This window comes from Nycticebus coucang, chromosome 1 (assembly GCF_027406575.1).
Source record: "Nycticebus coucang isolate mNycCou1 chromosome 1, mNycCou1.pri, whole genome shotgun sequence".
Lineage (NCBI taxonomy): Eukaryota > Metazoa > Chordata > Mammalia > Primates > Lorisidae > Nycticebus > Nycticebus coucang.
In genome coordinates, this window is record NC_069780.1 from 101,082,935 (window position 1) to 101,102,605 (window position 19,671).

General features: G+C 34.0%; 1 protein-coding gene across 1 annotated transcript; it reads left to right on the plus strand.

Moving 5' to 3' along the window:
• Positions 1-13,502: 13,502 nt before the first annotated feature.
• Positions 13,503-13,786, plus strand: LOC128590831 (immediate early response 3-interacting protein 1-like). Its single transcript, XM_053598277.1, has one exon. The coding sequence runs from the start codon at positions 13,529-13,531 to the stop codon at positions 13,784-13,786; it is 258 nt and encodes an 85-aa protein (XP_053454252.1). The 5' UTR covers positions 13,503-13,528.
• The last annotated feature ends 5,885 nt before the right edge of the window (positions 13,787-19,671 follow it).

A 19,671-nucleotide genomic window follows, 5' to 3' on the forward strand; every position in this document is an offset into this window, starting at 1 on the left:
GGTGTCATGTCCCTTGAATAGCTCCAGGTATGTTTGGAGATGCACTTCCCTTAAAATACAGATTTTCAGGCCAGGTACAGTGGCTCACACCTGTAATCCTAGCATTTGGGGAGGCCAAGATGGGAAGACCACTTGCAGCTTGGGGTTCCAGATGAGCCAGAACAAGAGTGAGACCACATCTCTACAAAAAAATAGAAAAATTGGCCAGGCACAGTGGCACACGCCTGGAGTTCCAGCCACTTGGGAGGCTGAGGCAGGACAGTTTCTTGAGCCCATGAGTTTGAGGCTGCAACGAGCTATGATGATGGCATTGAACTCTAGCCCGGGCGAAGAGAGTGAGACACTCTCAAAAACAAACAAAACCTCCCAAAACTGATTTCCATACAGTGAAATTCATGCCTGGGTAAGCTTTTTCTTTTTGAATAGTGAAATAGTATTTTCATAGAATAAAATAGATTGTATTTCTAATTTTTTTCCCACATTCTAACACTTTATAATCTATAGTGGTACAGTCCATTTTCATATTCTGAGTGGGTTGCCTTTTATTTCCTTGATCTTTTCTCATTTTCCTTTCTTACAATTTATTGTAGCAATTGTCTTGGGTAAGTTTCTATACCTGGTTCTCTGGATATCAACATGGAGAGAATTATTGTCTACATTAAGTATATTATAGGAGAAAACTACTGCTATGGAAAAAAATGTCCTGTGATCCTAGAGAGTACAAGTATAACGTACAAAGTCAATATTTAACTGTGTAATTCACTCTTTTTTGAATATACTCTAATTTTTTTGTAAACAGAAGTATAGATTTTAAATATAGAGATAATAGATTTATTTATGCTTAATAACTTTTAAATAACAATTATAGAATATAAACAATTATATGACTTAATTACTATTTTGTTTAAAAGACTAAAATTTAACTCTTCTACTCATTTGTTTTTGAACATTTTCCATTTTGCCACATAAGATATATTTAAAGCATTATTCTAATATTATCTTACATAAAACCTTATAGTATTATTTTTTTCCTTAGGAAAATACTTGCTAAATTGCACTGCCTTATTTGGAACACAACAAATTTATTATTCTACTGTTATTTGGTTCCTTTATTTGATTTTTTCCTGATTTTATATTACACTATACAATAAAAGTAAACAAATTACTAATAGTTTTTATTTTATAATGAAGTTTTCTTTATTATAGCCACTACACAAACAAATTGTGGGTACTAGTAATTTGAACAATGAACTGTTCATTGCAGAAAGGAGTTCCTCTGGTTCCAGAGAGCTAGATTACTCCCGATGGGCTGTTGGTCTATATTTCTATATAATATTATATGAATATATATTCATTTTTGGTGAAAATAGTTATTTTGCTTAAAAGTTATAATTGAGTCTCTTTGTGGTAATAATAACATCCATTTAAAGAAAACAAATTTCCAAAAGAAAAAAAATGGTAGAATTGCAGGATGGACATAATAATATTCAAATTCAAAGAAGAAAACTTTCTTCTTAACTGATTTCATGGGCTGGAATGAAAGGCTGAGATGCCATTAAAATACTAAAAAAAAAGCTTATTAAAACATTCTAACTTTCATCATGTACAAATACTGATTACATTGTTCTGTATGGAGTAATACATATATATATTTTGAGACAGAGTTTCACTATGTGGCCCTCTGTAGACTGCCATGGCATTACAACTAGCAGCAACCTCAAACTCTTGGGCTTAAGTGATTCTCTTGCCTCAGCTTCCCAAGTAGCTAGGGCTATAGGTGCCCACCACAACACCCAGCTATGTTTTTCGTGTTGAAGTTGTTACTGGCCTGGGCTGGATTTGAACCTGCCAGCCTGGTAGTGGCCAGCGCCCTGCCCACTGAGCTATGGGCGCTGCCTGTATGGAGTAATATTGTAAGAGCTTTGTTTTTTTGACATCTTAGACAAATCATTTTTTCTTTAGCACTAACAATTTCTTTTCAAATTAGGCTTATGAGTGAAAGCCAATTTCATGAATGCTAAGTTTAAAAATTAAGCTATGAGGATATAATTTATAGGGTAATGAATTTTATTTTCTCTTCCATATCCACAAAAAAATAAGAAATCCTATGTAATATGTGCTTTATTGAGCAAAAAAAGATCAATGCATTACTAGATATACTTTCTTGAAATGTTATTATTGTTTAAAAGTAGTTTTGCTACTGAAAATTTACAGATGAGAAGCCAGATTTTTTTTAGTTATGATTAAAAATCTCTTAACAAACTACTTATTTTAGGGAATTCTCCACAAAGAACAATGTGCCACCAATAGAAATTCCTAAAAGAGGTAATACTCTAATAAATATGAGAACACAAATATCTGAATTTCAACTGAAATTTTTTTGAATAAAACAAACAAAATCAAATTTCAGTAAAACATTATCTAATAATAATAACATTATTATAATTGGATCAATGTTATTTATTCTAAAAACAGTATCTAAATAATAATTATTTTAACTAATGAAATTAACATCTTTTGACAAATACATTTTAAGATAATTCTTATAATAGAGTGAATCTATTCTGTAGGAGGGAAAAATGTTGGAAGCAAAAAAGTCTTTTAAAAGAGTTAACATATCCAACTTCTGCTATCAATAAACAGCAACACTGTAAAATAAAATATGCAAAGTAGTACTATTTGAAGGATGGCCAAGACATTGACCTTCTATTGGTAATGATATTCATATTGTTTTATGATTGCCATTTAACTTAATAAGATGAACATTGACTAGATGGCATTCTTTCCACTTCCTGATAATGAGATAGAAATAACAGAAAATAAATAATTATCTCATTGATATAACAATTAATTCAACAAACCGTCAAGAGTGCTTACTATTTTCCAGGCACTCTCCTATGAGGTTGGGTCTTGACATAGACCCATCCATTCCCACTCAGAATTTGCATAGAATTTGTACGTGCCTATGATTATTTAGTAAACTGACAATTTAGTATTTTGTGTGCATATTCTGTAATCTCTTAGAAATGAATTATTTAAAAATATACCAGTAATAGTAATATTAATTGAAAAATGTATTTAATATATCCAATAAACTCAACAGGGCACACAGTTAACATTGTATTGGCTTATTCATTATATTTAAGACTAGATTATTTATTACCTATACAGTGAGGAAGGAATCTGTGTATTCACAGTGAATGAGATATAATTTACCAAGATTTCTAAAGAAATTATATATATTTTTTGTAATACAAGTTTATGTGTAACACAGTAATGGGATGGGGGAACTTGCAGCCTTCTGATTTCAAGATTGTGATTGTTCTTTTTTTAAGCGCCAAAGACGAAAGAGGAAAGAAAAGCTTCATCTTTTCCTCTACACCCCTTTTAATGAAAGGGTTGTCTTGTAAAAACTGGATTCACTCAAAAGGACACTCTTAAGGACCGCAAGGGTCCTTAAGGCAGCAGTTCCCCACCCTGAAGTCATTCAACACATATTTACTTGTAATCAATTATCTGTTACATAACAAGAACTGTTACAGCCACTCAAGATATATCAGTCAAAGAAAAAGACTCTAGTGGGGTTACTTTTCAGAAGAGGACAAAAGCACCATTGGTGTGTGGGGAGAAATACTTAACTGAAGGAAAGATTCACATTTTGATTTAAACAAGACTTAACATTTTAATTCCTGAAAATTTGACATACAGTACCTAAGCATAAAAGCCTTAAGATCTGCCACAGATGCACAGTGTCGAAATAGAAAAGGGAGATCTATTATTGCATGTTTCAAAGACAGTGGCGTGAGAAAAAAATGAATTTCATGATTTTTCTTGTAACAACTCCAGCTCATTCAATAAACACATATATGAAAATATGACATAAAATAGAATTAAAATACCGTAAGTAATAGTTGCTTCCTTGTCTTATCAATTAAATGTCTGCCGGGGCCATCTGGATGGTCCAGATTTGTTAGTAATCTTGAGTTCGTTTATTTACACTGCGGGATATGTCTATGTTCAGTCATATGGTGTGAAATTTCTACAGCTGGTGCAACTCTCCATGTACAGTCAAGCCTATAAAGATGTTTCATCTGAGAACATCTCAGGGCGTGACATTCAGCCACTTAAAATCTTTACCCATAGAAACCTGTGAATAGTACACAAGGTGTTCCCCAATATCTGTGCCCAATAGACTCCTCATTTCTGTTTACTCTCCTGAGTCATTTCTATTAAAGATTTTCGAAAGGAGCTGTTCAAAGCCAATTAAAGACAGTCAAATAATTAAACTGTGTATTCGGAGATGTAACAAATAGTCTCTTAACCTAAAGTGCTTGATGCAATGGTGTTATAGTGTTATATGAAATTTAGAGTAACAGTTGTTTGTAACAACACTAAGAATATTTGATCAGATAAATAGTCACCATGTCTAAGAACTACTTGGAATAGTGTGGGATGTTCATGAAGTGGAATGAATGTCATAAGAAAAATTTAAAGTGGGTTGAGGCAGAACGCATAAAGAATATGCAGTCTGCTTCATTTTGATCAATAAATATAATTTTTTTTACTTCAAAGAGTTTTTTATTCTAATTCATCCAAACAATTTAAAGATATTATCTTAAAGGTTTAGAAAATTCCTATTTGAAAAATACTAAAATATACTGCAGTCATCACATATTTCTACATTTGCAAATACTTGGCATATTTGAGGAGAAGAAAATGGTGACAATATAATTCTGGTACTGTAATGTATAATAAATTCAACAGTGGAATGAATAGGCCTCCAAAGAATAATTTAGGATACTTCTTATGCTCATTGTCCACTGACTGAAATTGCACATTGCTGGAAGGTGGAAGCTCTGTTCCCCCCACCACCATCACCCATTGCCCTTCATGCTTCATGTACAGGGACATATAGGAAGTGTGGCACTGTTTTAAACTCCACTTAGAAATGAGGGACAAATCCTGGCCATAAATATGAGACATCATCATTTTCATTAAAAAAATTTTCTTCTATTCATAAACTGATGATAAACCCCAAAAAATGAAAATGAAAATTAGGAGACTTAGTCATTTGAGCATTTCTACCGCATTTGGGTAGCGATGTAACTAAAGACATAAACACCTGAATCCTATTACTTCCTCTTACAGAGCCTTGAATTAACTGAAAACTTATGAGGAAATAGAATCATAGGGTTGATTGTTTTTCAAGATGTGTCTAAATTGGTATTAATTGCCATATAATAAAACGGCTAAAATGTATCAAATGCTCACTATGTGCCACAGATAGCTAGCTGTAAATGCTTTGAAAGCATGTTTAAGTGATAATCCAGTAGCCTAGCTTTTGGGTTTTCTTTGCCTTTCTTTCAGGAATATTTATGGTACAATTTCCAAGGTATTGCCCTCTCAGTTCTTAATTATAGTGGAAGAAAGACATGCATGGAAATACCTAGATTTTAAGGTATATTCTAATAAGTGCCTTTTAAGCGACAGTAAACTGTTCAATGGACAGAGCAGAAGGGAAAAATTGTGTCTAGATGCATTAAGGGAGCTTCATACACTTTTGTAGCTGGGTCTAAAAGATGAATAGAATTTGGACTGAAAGTATGTACACAAAACTTTTTTTTTTTTTGGAAACAGAGTCTCTGCCTCTGCTACCCAGGCTGGAGTGCAGTGGTGTGATCATTGCTCACTGCAATCTTGAACTCAAGATTGGGCTTGTTCAGCTGGGCTCAAACAATCCTCCTGCCTCAAAAATTCTTTAGACAGAAAGAACATCTTAAGTACTACTGTTTGAGGAGACAAGAACAGCCAGGCAAATACAAGGAAAGGTGAATTTCTATGCGAGGCGAAGTTCTGTATTAGGAAAACACTATTCTTTTGGGAGAAAACTGAAGTTAAGGCAAGAAAGGAATTTTGGAAGGGTTTAATGTCAGTGTGTAGGTCAGACCTGCTGTTGCTTCATTTAGAGCCACCAGAGATATTCTTAGGAAGTTGTGTAAATAAGTGGCATATGAAATTCATTGTGCTAAGAATTGTTTCATAACTGGATTTTATTATTCTAGACATGAGACAAGAGTGACCTGACTCAGGAAATGTTAGGGAAGATGTAAATGCTCTGTTAATTAATGGTTATGCATTGCTAATGTTTTTATTATGCTTTGAACAATAAGGAACAATATTATTGCTTCTGTTTATAAAATCTAGATTCCCTTCTCCATTTTTAATAAAACCAATAGCAAAAACCATATATATGTTCAGAAAAGATAACATGTTAAATTCATTCTTCTCTTCCAGCTCTATGCCATAAATAGTTAGCAGTTTCATCAGCATTTCTTATATTCTCATGGACCAGAAAAGCTATGTAGTAGATTTGACTACATTAGAATGTTTTAATGGTACCATATTTTAAGGCATGTGAATAACTTTCTTGACCAGTTTTAATGCAAGCGCTGTAATCACAGTATCCTATGTATGGCCAGTCTACTAAACAGTCTTTCTTTAAATGATACCTTACATATGATAAAAAATCATATGATATGATTTTTGTGCAGAAGAAATATTCCCACCTTACAGGACACATAAGGGACAAAATATAGTATAATTCTATATTTCTTAAAGATCACAGAATCTGGATGAACTATGAGAGACCACCTTGACAGAACTTCAAGAATGAAAAAACATATTATTTTCTTAAATCTTATAATCTGCACATATATGGAAGGCAAGAGGTAAGAGTCCCTTTGCTTCACTTTTACCTAAATGCATCTAATAGTATTTCAAAATATTTGATTGCAGGGAATATATTAAGAAGAATTTTCACAATGGAAATTTAAATATTTCCATACAGATAATATATTACACTGAGTAAAAGTGAATATTAATTTATCAATTAGACTGCAACCTAAAAAACCAGCTGAGAAACAATATTCTGCTCTTAGGAGAAAGGCCAAAAGGTATTTAAATTTACCATAGGGGGCGGCGCCTGTGGCTCAGTTGGTAGGGCGCCGGCCCCATATACCGAGGGTGGCGGGTTCAAACCCGGCCCCGGCCAAACTGCAACCAAAAAATAGCTGGGCGTTGTGGCGGGCGCCTGTAGTCCCAGCTCCTCGGGAGGCTGAGGCAAGAGAATCGCTTAAGCCCAGGAGTTGGAGGTTGCTGTGAGCTGTGTGATGCCATGGCATTCTACCCAGGGCCATAAAGTGAGACTCTGTCTCCACAAAAAAAAAAAAAAAAAAAAAATAAATAAATAAATAAATTTACCATAGGGAACCACTCTTAGATTGATGATTGATTCTTACTGTGGGGAAATAGAAGATTGAAATAAAAATTTGGCTATCTTAAATTTTGAAAATAAAAGTCTAAAATACCTAATCCATTAAAAAAAGATAAATTTCACAATGAATAAAATTCCTCTTTTTAAAAAAATGCTAAAGGAGCTATGATATCACAAATACTGGAAATTATTTTGTCAATAAAATTGGAGAGCTGGGAGAGGTGGCTGATGCCTGTAATCCCAGCTACTGAGAAGTCTGAAGAAGCTGAGGAGGGATGGCTGCTGTGGCCAGGAGTTCGAGACTGGGCAACATAACAAGTCCCTGTCTCTAAAAATATGGGGGAAAAATTATCTGGATTTGGTGGCATTTGTGCCTATATTCTGAGCTACTTGGGAGGCTGAGGTAGGAGGATTGTTTGAGCCCGGGAGTTTAAGGCTGCAGTGAGCTCTGATCACACCACTGCACTTCAGCCTGCATTACAGAGCCAGACCCTGTGTTTCTGTATTTTTTCTACAAAAAATTGGAGAGCTGTATAAATTATTAATGCAAATGTTTATTAAATTAATTTTTATAAAAGGCATCTGAAAAAGAAAATTAAACCCAAATGTAAGGTTATTATAGATTACTTAAGGCTAGCTGAAGCTTCTCAATGTTCCCAGAAATAAGTAAAATAGAATTTACCTATTTTACTTTGTCCTTTCAATCTATTCTATAAGGAGAGTTAGGTAAAATTAATGATTGCCTGTTACAATAGTTAAGCTAAATATCAAATGCACTGAAAAGCTAAAGTTAACAGAAAATTTTTCTAATATTCTAAATGCCGTGAAGGCTATGTTAACCAGTGTGATGAAAATATTTCAAATTGTATATAAAACCAGCACATTGTACCCCATGATTGCATTAATGTACACAGCTATGATTTCATTTTAAAATAAAGAAGAAGAAGAATGCTCAAAAAAAAAAAGAAAAGAAAATTTTTCTAATATTCTGAATGTCTGTTGTTTCTGTACACACTGCATGTTGACAGTTTTGGAGCTATCCACAGTGAAGGCTTTATAAGAATGTCTCAAACCATAGAAAAGATGATTTTTGTGCAGAAGAAATATTCCCACCTTACAGGACACATAAAGGACAAAAGCATTCTGGTCCTTTCTTACCGTTTTATGGTGACTTTTTTTCTTTCTTTTTTTTTTTTTAGACAGAGTCTCACTACGTCGTCCTTGGTAGAGTGTTATGGTATCACAGCTCACAACAACCTCAAATTCTTTTGTTTAAGTGATTCCCTTGTCTCAGCCTCCCAAGTAGCTGGGACTACAGGCACCTGCCACAATGCCAAGCTATTTTTTTGTTGCAGTTGTCATTGTTGTTTATCTGGCCGGGCTGGGTTCAAATCTGCCAGGCTTGGTGTACGTGGCTGGCGTCATAACCACTGAGCTATGGGCACCAAGCCAGGTTACTTTTCTTTTTTTTTTTTTTCAGGTAAAAGCTAATACTTTTATTTTTTTTATTTTTTTATTGTTGGGGATTCATTGAGGGTACAATAAGCCAGGTTACACTGATTGCAATTGTTAGGTAGTGTCCCTCTTGCAATCATGTCTTGACCCCATAAAGTGTGACACTTTTCTTAATACTACATTCTTTCAAACTGATTATTTCTTTGGTATTTATAATCATTGTTGAGTTTTTACTGTGGCTCTATCTACATGTACATGTGCCCACAACAAATATGTTTTCTGCTCCTCTAAGTAACTTTAATCCTTATATAAGTTTTGGATGCACAAAACATGTCCAATTGGGATTTTGGTTCCAGAACTTCCTAGAACTGCTGATCCTTCTGTGGTTACTAAAATAAAGCTCTGGTTTTGATTTCTAAGAAATTTATCATATTAAAGTTGAAGTGATAATAATATAAAGTAGGGCATGATATTGGATCCTTCATTTTCCTAGTAGATTAGACTGACATTTGAATATGAACATTTATGACTGCTATATAGATTCTGTTTTTAAAATCTGTTTGGCCTTATGCAAATCAATCTTTCCTTGAATGTGTCCACGTCTCTTCTAAATGGTTTAGTATTTTCATATTTTTTTCCATACTATGTCAATATACTTTTTCTGGCAAAGAAAAAATATTTCAAAGGGTCCTTCTTAAACATGGAAAACTACCAGAATGTATAAGGAATGTTCTAATCAAAAAAATTATATTATCATTCTCACAAAGTAACTTTAGTAACTTTAAAAGCACTAGTTTCACATATTAAACTGCTTTTGCATTCCAATGTTCAAACATAATGTACATTTTTGACTTTTGATATCAAGGTTGTGAACTTCATATTTATTCTCTCCTTAATGGTATTTATAAATTATCTTAATATGATCTAGAAATGCTCACTTTAAAAATAACTTATATAGATTATTTTACATGTATCTTACCATTTGAAATAATAAACATATATTGAACTAGCCACACTACATGAAAATAAAGTCATACTGTGTTAGGTATATTTATTTGGAAATCTTTTTTTGTTGTTGTAATTGTTGTTTGGCAGGCTCTGGACCAGGATTGAACCTGCCAACCTGCCAGCTCTGGTGTATGTGGCCGTTGCCCTAGCAGCTGAGCTACAGATGCCGAGCCTTTTTTTTTGACAGAGTCTCACTTTGTCACCCTCAGTTGAGTGCTGTCACATCATAGCTCACAGCAACCTCACACTCCTGGGCTCAAGCAATTCTTTTGCCTTAGCCTCCTGAGTAGCTGGGACCACAAGCATCTGCCACAACACACAGCTATTTTTAGAGATGAGGTCTCACTCCTGCTCAGGCTGGTCTTGAGCCTGTGAGGTCAGGTAATCCATCCACCTCGGCCTCCCAGAGTGCTAGGATTACAGGCATGAGCCACTGTGCCCAGAAAAAGTGGCTCTCAGACTAAAACTTTTCAAATGCCCATTCCTCTACTCAATTTGACTTTATTAGTTTTCCAATAAGAGCAATAATTCTTTTTAGAAATTCTGGATTCTTTTGCTGTTAGGTTATTTATTTATAAGGTTTATTTACAAACACACATATACATATGTATTCATCCCTTAACCAAACTGATATCTTTAAAATTTATTTAATTTTCCTAAGTAAAATAGTCATGTTTTTGATTAAAATTAGCTTAATTTACTTTTACATAGTGAACATTAAAAATACATAGATAGCTAGATAGACGAATGGTTAAACATGGTCCTTAGGTTTATTACCAAGTACTTTGTATGTTTGATGCACATTATAAACACATTATTTAGCTTTTTATTTTCGAAATAATTATTATTGTCATTTCAAATGATAATAGATTGTTTATATGTATTTTATATTAGTACTAATAATATCTATTACTAACTTGCATATTTTTGATTTTAATTTTTTAAGTCACTAATGACATTATCTGCCAAAGTGATGGCTTGATTCCTTTTTGCTTACCTTCAACTCTTATTGCAGTTTCCCTACCTTATTATGTTTATTGCTTTCAGAAAGAAATAAAATAAAAATTGTGATAGCAGATGTCTTTCCCCATTACCTTGCTTTAAAAGATTATCTCTACTTCTGATTTCCTGTGAAATATGACAGAAGCTATTTTTCTTCTCCCTTGTTATTGTTTCTCTTCAGTTTTTACAGCTTTAAGTTAGAAATGAATAATAAAAGATTTTAAATGATAAGAGCTCCAATTCATAATGATTAGTTGTCAAATTCACATATTAATGATGATGTATAAAATAAGTAACAACTGTTATGCATTTATGTGCTAAATAGTATTCTAAATTCCAATTTTTTCTTTTCTGAATGTATTTATTGTCTTTTTTTTTTTTCATTGTTGAGAATTCATTGAGGGTATAAGAGTTCCACAGATTTTTTAACACATGAAATCTCATAAAACTTCCATATAGTGGATATAGTTATTCATGTATAAGATAAGGGAACTGAAGCACAGAAATGTTAAGTAACTTTCCGAAGGTAATAAGGCAGCCTTAATAAATAATTAATGCCTTTGTGATTAATTTGGGATATTGCTTTCCAAACATTTACATGTGGACATGGAATTTTGTGACTTATCAGATAAATTTATAATAAATATGTTACTTAGAAGTTATTACTCTATTTTTGATAACCTTAATTTTTTCATAAAGATACAATTAAGAAATTTGTGACTCAGTCATGTGACAAACTATATCTAAGTTCCCAGAGGAAAATGTAACAATTAATCAAGTTATGTTCTTTCAGAAAGCAGAAAGATTTTGAAGACATGAAACAATACTGATTTCATCTCTCTTTAAAGTACAATCAGTTTTTAAATTGCTCAAGGGCTCACTATTCTGATCTATCTTTGGATTTTCAGATATTTAACTTTCTGTACAATTTTAACATTATTGGGTCCATTGTCAATTCGTAATAAGTGCTTTTTGGCATTGGACAAGTAAATCCCTCTAGGGAAATAAAGAGAAAGCAAAAGTTAAGAAATTAAGAAAAACAGTCTGATTATTCTTGAAATATTTCCAAGTATTTTATGCCAGAACTGCCTTACCAGCATACTTGTCTCTCAAACCATATGAAGCCATCCCCTTCAGCTTGCTGACATTTCCAATACTTTAATTGGGACACCAACCCCTTATTATATTTTGCTTCAGGGATCCAATAGTACCTATGGAACATTTTAAATTGAATAGCCCTAAGGCCAGTTCCTCCACTGTGCCCAAATGATATTTGATGAATATGCTTGTCTTAATTCTTTATTTTAAATTGGTCCGTTTCCCTTTTGCTCCTCATTTTAAATTTTAAATTATTTCCTGCATCAGTCCATTAGACGGCTGATATCAGATGGTTAGGTTTTAGGCATCATGCTATTTAACTTCTATGAAGTGCTTTGTTGCAAAAAAAAAAAAAAAAAAAAAATTGGTGCTTAATTCTACCAAGATATAAATAGGAATACCTCTTAGATATAAACATTCTTATAATCATAAAATGATTTTGTTAACTAAAATCATTGTCAAAGGAGTCATGAAAGAATTGTACCTTGGTAAAGATTTTGGAAATAGCTGAAAAGTGATTATTTTATAATGAACTAGCTAGGATTTCTTAACAGAAATTTCAAAACAGAATCATGATTAAAACATTAATAAACCAAAAGAAAAAAACATGATAAGACAAAAATTCAAGGGAAACATTTCTGCAATGTTAAAAAAATCTCATTTAGAAAAAGTCATATATTTGAATTTTTTCTTAATAATTATAACTATTTTTTCCTAAGAAATACATGCTTTAAGCAAAGCCAAAATAAAGTTGATTTATGAGAAAAAAATGACCAGAGGAGAGAAACATTTTAATGTTTTCAAGTGCCATATAGTTCATTATATATGTACTATATTCGAAGCAACACTGATCCTAATGTCTAAAATAATCACATACCATGAATAGGAGAATGAATAGACTGCTTCATATTCCCACGGTGGGGTGTTAAAGGACAATAACTACAGCTACGTGGAACAGTATGAATAAATACGAGCAGTAAAATACTGCATGAAAAAAAATAAAGTTCTCTGAAGATTACACACAGAATAATATTTTCTAATAAATTTCAAAAGCTAGAAAATTTAAACAATATGTTTTGTAGATAAACATATGTATTACAAAAAGTGATGGAATGATACAAAATTCAAAATGATGGCAATGGGAAAAAGAATGGAAGAGCATGGGGTGGGGGGTGTAAGTACCAGTTAGGTTCTAATTGCATAAAAATTAAAAGGAGCCATGCAGTGTCCAATGTTGATGACATGTCAAAAACTAAGGATTTGAATTAAATCAATTCTATTCACCTTAAACAAAAAAAGAGGAAAATAAATTATCGACAAATTTGAAGAGAAAAATTACAAAACATAGTCTATATGCAATATAAAAACCATTGAGTTTCTTTAGATGATACTCTGAACATGAATCAACAATGCAGTTATTTGAAAGCAAATCAGACCATTAGAATTTCAAAGATGAAAGATGCCTAAGAAAACAACTACCCAATCTCTTCAAGATAAAAAATGGAGATGGGGGTATGGGTAAATTAAGACGTCATAGTTCCTAGTTCATATGACATAATATTGAATGGTAGGTGAGAACATTTAGGATTTGCTTTGAAATATTATGATTTCGAGCGCCACGTCCTCAGGGGTGGTGGTGGCGGCGGCGGGAGAGGAATCGGGGAATTAAGCTTTGGGCAGCTCCGGACAACCATGGCCTTCACCCTGTACTCCCTGCTGCAGGCAGCCCTATTCTGCGTCAATGCCATCGCCATCGCCGTGCTGCACGAGGAGCAATTCCTGAACAACATTGGCTGGGGAACAGACCAGGGAATTGGTGGATTCGGAGAGGGGCCAGGAATTAAATCTCAGCTAGTGAACCTTATTTGGTCTGTAAGAACCGTGATGAGAGTGCCATTGATAATAGTAAACTCAATTGCAATTGTATTACTTTTATTATTTGGCACTTGAAAACATCAGTGGAGGAAATGGAGACTCAGAAGAAGTGTCGGCAGACGTTACTACTTCAGTCATTGGAATATTCGTATCTCAGCAGGCTGACCTTGCACTTGACAAAAATGTAAAACAGACAATAAAACCAGAATTCCTTTTTATCTTATTTTTTTTTTTTGATGTTGCACTTGTATTTTCATTATAAAAAGATCAGATCATCAGGTGCAGTAACTTTTGAGGACTGGAATACATTTGGTTGCTGACTGTTAATAATAGTTAATGCTCTGGTAAAGATTACCAAAAGGGTGCAGGACTGTTGCTTCTGTTTTGTTTAGATATTTTTCTATCTCTCACTTCTCAGGGATAAATTTTTTTCTTCAGAGTTTTGAGGTTCCTTATGACTTAGCCATGACATGACAGTGATTATCTGCTTGGATAAAATTTAAAGGTTTTTTAAAAAAGCAATTTACTATATATGAAATGATAAATAGGTAATTTGGATAGTTTTATTTTAAATTCTTGGGTTGACCATTTTGTCTATATATTGTCTCAGCTATTAAGAATTCAAATTTATAAACACTATTGAGGAGTAATATTTCTGACTTCAGGGAGAATTCTCATTTTGTAAGTCAGTCAGTCACATGATGATTAGTTTTTATTTAAGTTATTTTCATGCATTTGTTATTTATTAATTGGCCTGAATACTGAGACCAGACCAGTGTCTAGAAAAGTCTGTACCCTTTCTACAATGATGACTTTTCAAAAGAATTAGCATAAATATTAGCCTGCGAGAACAATCCTAAACAATTACAAACTATATTAGAAAAGAAGATGATTTATCATGAAGCATTTACCTCCCCTAAAATTATCACATTTCCATTTCTTGGTGGAGTGTCACATTGAAAGATGTAATTCTTCATTCTCTCTGTCAATAGCATGTTCATGCTGGATAAGTTGTTTATTTTGTTTTGTTTTTATGCCTTAGACCATCTTGTGAGATTACTTGCCCATCCCATAATACAGTTTTATGCAGAAAGGTTGAAACTATATAAATGGATTTTGTGGAAATTTTCAGTTATAATATTTTAAAGGGGTTGAATGGCATCTTTGTTTATTTGTAAATAAAATTGGATTTCCAAGTCAAAAAAAAAAAAAAAGAAATATTATGATTTCATAAATTGGCAACAAGTTTTTCTAAGAAAGCTTTCTTGCAGTTGGAGTTTTCCTGCAACAAGCTTCAGAGTTTGTTTCATACAGATAAAAGCAGGGTCTGTTTTTTCTACTTTAAATAAAAAGGATAAAAGATGAAAAATATCAAACTGTATTCAAAGGAATTGAGGTAAGAATAATTAATGACATTATTTACTGAGGATTAATCATTCAAATAAATAACTAAAGATGTACTAGAATATAATCTATGCATTATTATTGTCCTCAGTTTGAAATTTCGCATAGAGGAGACGGAATGATGGCCTAGAACTCTGTTTTTACCCTTCCCAGAAGAGAAAAAGAGAACAGTGTTTGAATTAGGGGAAAGACCCTAAGTTGGGGAAAGACTTTAAATCCCTACTTTGATAAATACACAACTATCGTACAATTATGTTGCAAGTCTCTATTTTAGATGATGTGATGATAAGTTGTAAAGTCTACTCTCAGCAAGTAGAATACACATATACACTCCATTACCATAAGGGAGACATATATATATGTACGTTTGTGTGTGTGGATGGAGATATACATAGAGAGAAAAGACTCATAGGAGACGCACAGAATGAGGAGGCATTTGTACCAAAAACAGATGATTCTGATGAGTAGACATGATGCTCATTCTTTAGAGAAACTGAGCATCTATCCATGGGAAAATGCTATAAAAAGGTAAAATACAGTAGGAAAAGGCATAAAGACAGGGACTGCATAAGAGCAAGACCCCAAGCATCTGAGCAAGAAGAATAGTTTATTACAAGAGCAAATAATGAAATTATTCCCTAAATGCTATTTTGGCTTGAATCTCTTGAGCCTCAAATAATATTTGAGTTTTTTGAGGAAGTAGTACTCCTTGGATTTTTTGAACTTGAACTTCAAGTAGACAAATGATAAATAGTCTGGTGAAGGAAACCCTAAATACCCTGAGACTTTACCATCACCCATTCTATACATGTCACAAAATTTCACCTGTACCCCACAAACATGCAAAAATATAATGTATCAAAAATAACTTTTTTCCAGAAAGCCTTGCAGATCCTATTGCAATGTGGTGCTTCAACTTCTCATTAATTTTGCATTTAATATTTTATAGTTCTTGCATATTTAAGATAAATACAAATTTTCTTCTGTACAATTTCTTATTTATAAGATGCTTAAGGCTGGATAAGAGTACTTTAATTGACATAAATATGCTTTCTGCTGAAAGAAAAAAGGGAGCATACTCAATTACAGTTTATATTTTCACAGTATTCCCTACCAAAATTTCAGAGCTCATGTGCCCTGATATGTTCTGTGTCTAACTTGGAGAATTTATGGGAATAATTTTCATCTATTTATTTTTTATCCAGATTATTTGTTCAAAAGTGATAGGGAGACTCAGGAGTATAACTATGTTTATCTTTATTTCAAAAAAAAACATGTATCTGTGCCTGCTTATATAGTTTTGACCAACATTTAGTTTATATTATGAATACATATGATGAGTTGTATAATGTGTAACATGATAGATTTCAGGATTTTGTTTCAGATAATTACTGTATTTTGTCATGAATGTTCTTGCATATTATCACAAAATTTCACATATACAGTAGAAGCTCTGTACGTTGGCCACTCAAGGAACTTAAACTGGTCAATATACAGAGGTGGTCAACATAAGGAACTAGGCCTACTGTATTGATATGAACAAGTGGTACATCTCTGGTCTATGAAAATTAGGTCAACTTAAGGAGGTGGTCAGCTATGGAAGTTCTGCATTTGAAATATTTGCTGGTGCCTCTTAAATCAATGACCATTTTCCTCTTGATTAGAAAATGATTATATAGGCTTGGAACCTGTAGCTCAGGTGGCTAGGGTGCCAGTCACATATACCGGAGCTGGCAGGTTCAAATCCAGCCCAGACCAAAAATAGCCAGGCGCTGTGGCAGACACCTGTAGTCCCAGCTGCTTGGGAAGCTGAGGCAAATGAATAGCTTGGGTCCAGGACTTTGAGGTTGCTGTGAGCTGTGATGTCACAGTACTCTACCCAGGGTGACAGCTTGAGACTGTCTCAAAAAAAAAAAAAGATTATGTAACTGATATACATGGATCTTTATAAAATATGAATGCTCTTTTCCAAAGTTCCCACATAATTCTTAGTAAATAGGACTATTTTCTTTCACTGTAGTTACCAGATAGTGATTCACTGTCAGGTTTTAGACACTTAAATGCATGCATTCTGGCACAATATTCCCAAGGTAGTCACTTTCTCATCTTTTTATTTTCTAATTTCCATCCCTGTCAGATGGAAATCACTTCCCTAGCCAAAATAAGTTCTTGTCCTTTTCAGTATTGAAGTATATGCCTCACGTTAAGACTGTCTTCAATAAGACAGACAAAAATAATACCCAAACTATACCTCTCCTCCTACCTTGTCATTTGCAAATGCCCTTTCACAAGATTTCTATCATTTTCAATGAAACCCAAAGTTTCTCTGACTCTGCATATTTGTTTTATTCAATACATTTCTTTCACTTCTTTCCCCCCCTCATTCTCATTCTTGTTCTTCCTAAAGGAATGTTCTACAGCATAGTCTATACAACTCAGAAGTATACCTAAAAATCTCTTCATGAAAAACTGATACTGGAATTTCACTCTTCAGTAGGTCCTTGGTCTCAGGGATTCGAAGAACGAACCCACAGACCACAGGTCAGTGGTAAGATAGGACTTTTATTAGAAGTTAGAAAGGAATACAGGAGAAGTGAAAAGCACCAGAGCTTCTGGAAGGAGGAAAGAACTGAAAAACTCCCTTGGGAGTCTCCATGTGGGCTCTTTTCTCTAAGGGTCTTAAGCCTAGAGGATCTCACGTGACTGGCAGTGGGTCCTTTACAGTCTTTGTCCCTGAGAAGTGATTAGGGTGTGTGCTCCTACCCAAGGTGGAACCACCCAAAAAACCATCCAAATCATTTTGTTTTTCTAAATATTACCATGCTTTTGATACAGGATTCCACCACTCAGGACTGGACAGGGAGTCCCCCAGGTGAGCTCAGAGGTCAGACCCCCATTTCCAGCACCAGCAGACTGTCTTTTTCAGGACACACCCTCTGGGCTCTGATAAGATGATGAACAAAGCAGCCTGAGATGGTATTTTGTGGTTCCACCTTGAGTAGAAGCACACACTCTAATCCCTTCTCAGAGACAAAGACTATAAAGGACCTAATAACCTCGCCCTAGTGGAGGAGGAACTACATTCATTCATTTGTTAATGCACTCACTAACTTTGCAAAGATGTTTTTCCATCTATCAACTCCCACCAAGTGTAATTCTCAAGACCTAAGACCACCAGATAAAGAACCCACGTAGACTCTCCGGTTAGTTCTTTCCCCCTTCTAGAAGCTCTGGTGTTTTACTTCTGTATTTCTTTCTAATTTCTAATAAAAATCCTATCTTACCACTGATCTGAGGTCTGTGGGTTCATTCTTTGAATCCCCCAAATGAAGGACCTACTGAAGAGCGAAATTCAATTACTACCTTCAATTACTACTTCCTCCTTCTATCTTGTTACCCTCTTTTCCCCAAAATAAGACATCCTCCGAAAATAAGACCTACTTACAGGAAAGATAAGACGTCCACTGAAAATAAGACCTAGCGCATCTTTGGGAGCACACCTTAAAATAAGACACTGTCTTATTTTCGGGGAAATGGGGTAGTTTTATTTTTCTATTTAGGAATTCATGACCTTTCCGATACTATATTATGGTGTCTGAATCATAAAGACTGTACATCTTGTTCTCCTACAATGGTTGCTCTGGCTGCAAAATAGGATGTTTCTATCCTCATTGTGCTTTATCCCAGAAATGAAAAGTGTAGGGGCATTAATCAATAATAATGTAGAAAAGGGGAGGAAATATAGTCAAAGAAGAGATTTGATTTTGGATTTTTTTTTTTTGAGGCAGAGTCTCACTCTGTCATTCCAGATAGAGTGCTGTGGAATCATAGCTTACAGCAACCTCGGACACTTAAGCTCAATAGATTTTCTTGCCTTAGCCTCCCAAGTAGCTGGGAATACAGAGGCGCCATGATGCCTGGCTAATTTTCATATTTTAAGTAGAAATGGGGTCTTGCTTTTGCTCAGGCTGGTTTCTAACTCCTGAGCTCAAGCAATCCACCTGCCTGGGCCTCCCAGAGTGTTGGGTTTACAGGTGTGAGCCACCTCACCTAATTTTGGACAGTTTGGCTAACGATCTTAAAAGATCTCTGACATACAGAGATCTTAGTAACCCAAAAAAGTATAAAGTTAAGAATCATTGTTACCACTACTGCTTAATAGATTACACTCTGTAGGAAACAGAATCATCTTTCTTCATTCCTGAGACTGTCAATGCCTACTAACTCTCAGATTTTCACCAGAAATTCAGGCCATGTGGACAGAGTGAGAACATGAGTAAAAGTAGAATACATAAAATTATTGATGGCCACACAACAGACAGAATTTGTATAATGAAACAGGGGTCAAGTTTTGTGTATAAGAACATAAAGCAGATGAGGAATGGTGGGTTCTAGAAATAAAAGTATATGATGACTGTTTTTTAGCCCACAAACAGACACAACAGTCAACATTAACTCTTGCTAATTCAACTTTTTAAATTCATATAGAAAATCGATTAGTTTCCAGATCCTTTACGGGAAAGCAAGTAAGCCAAAGACTCTTTTTAATAATCAGT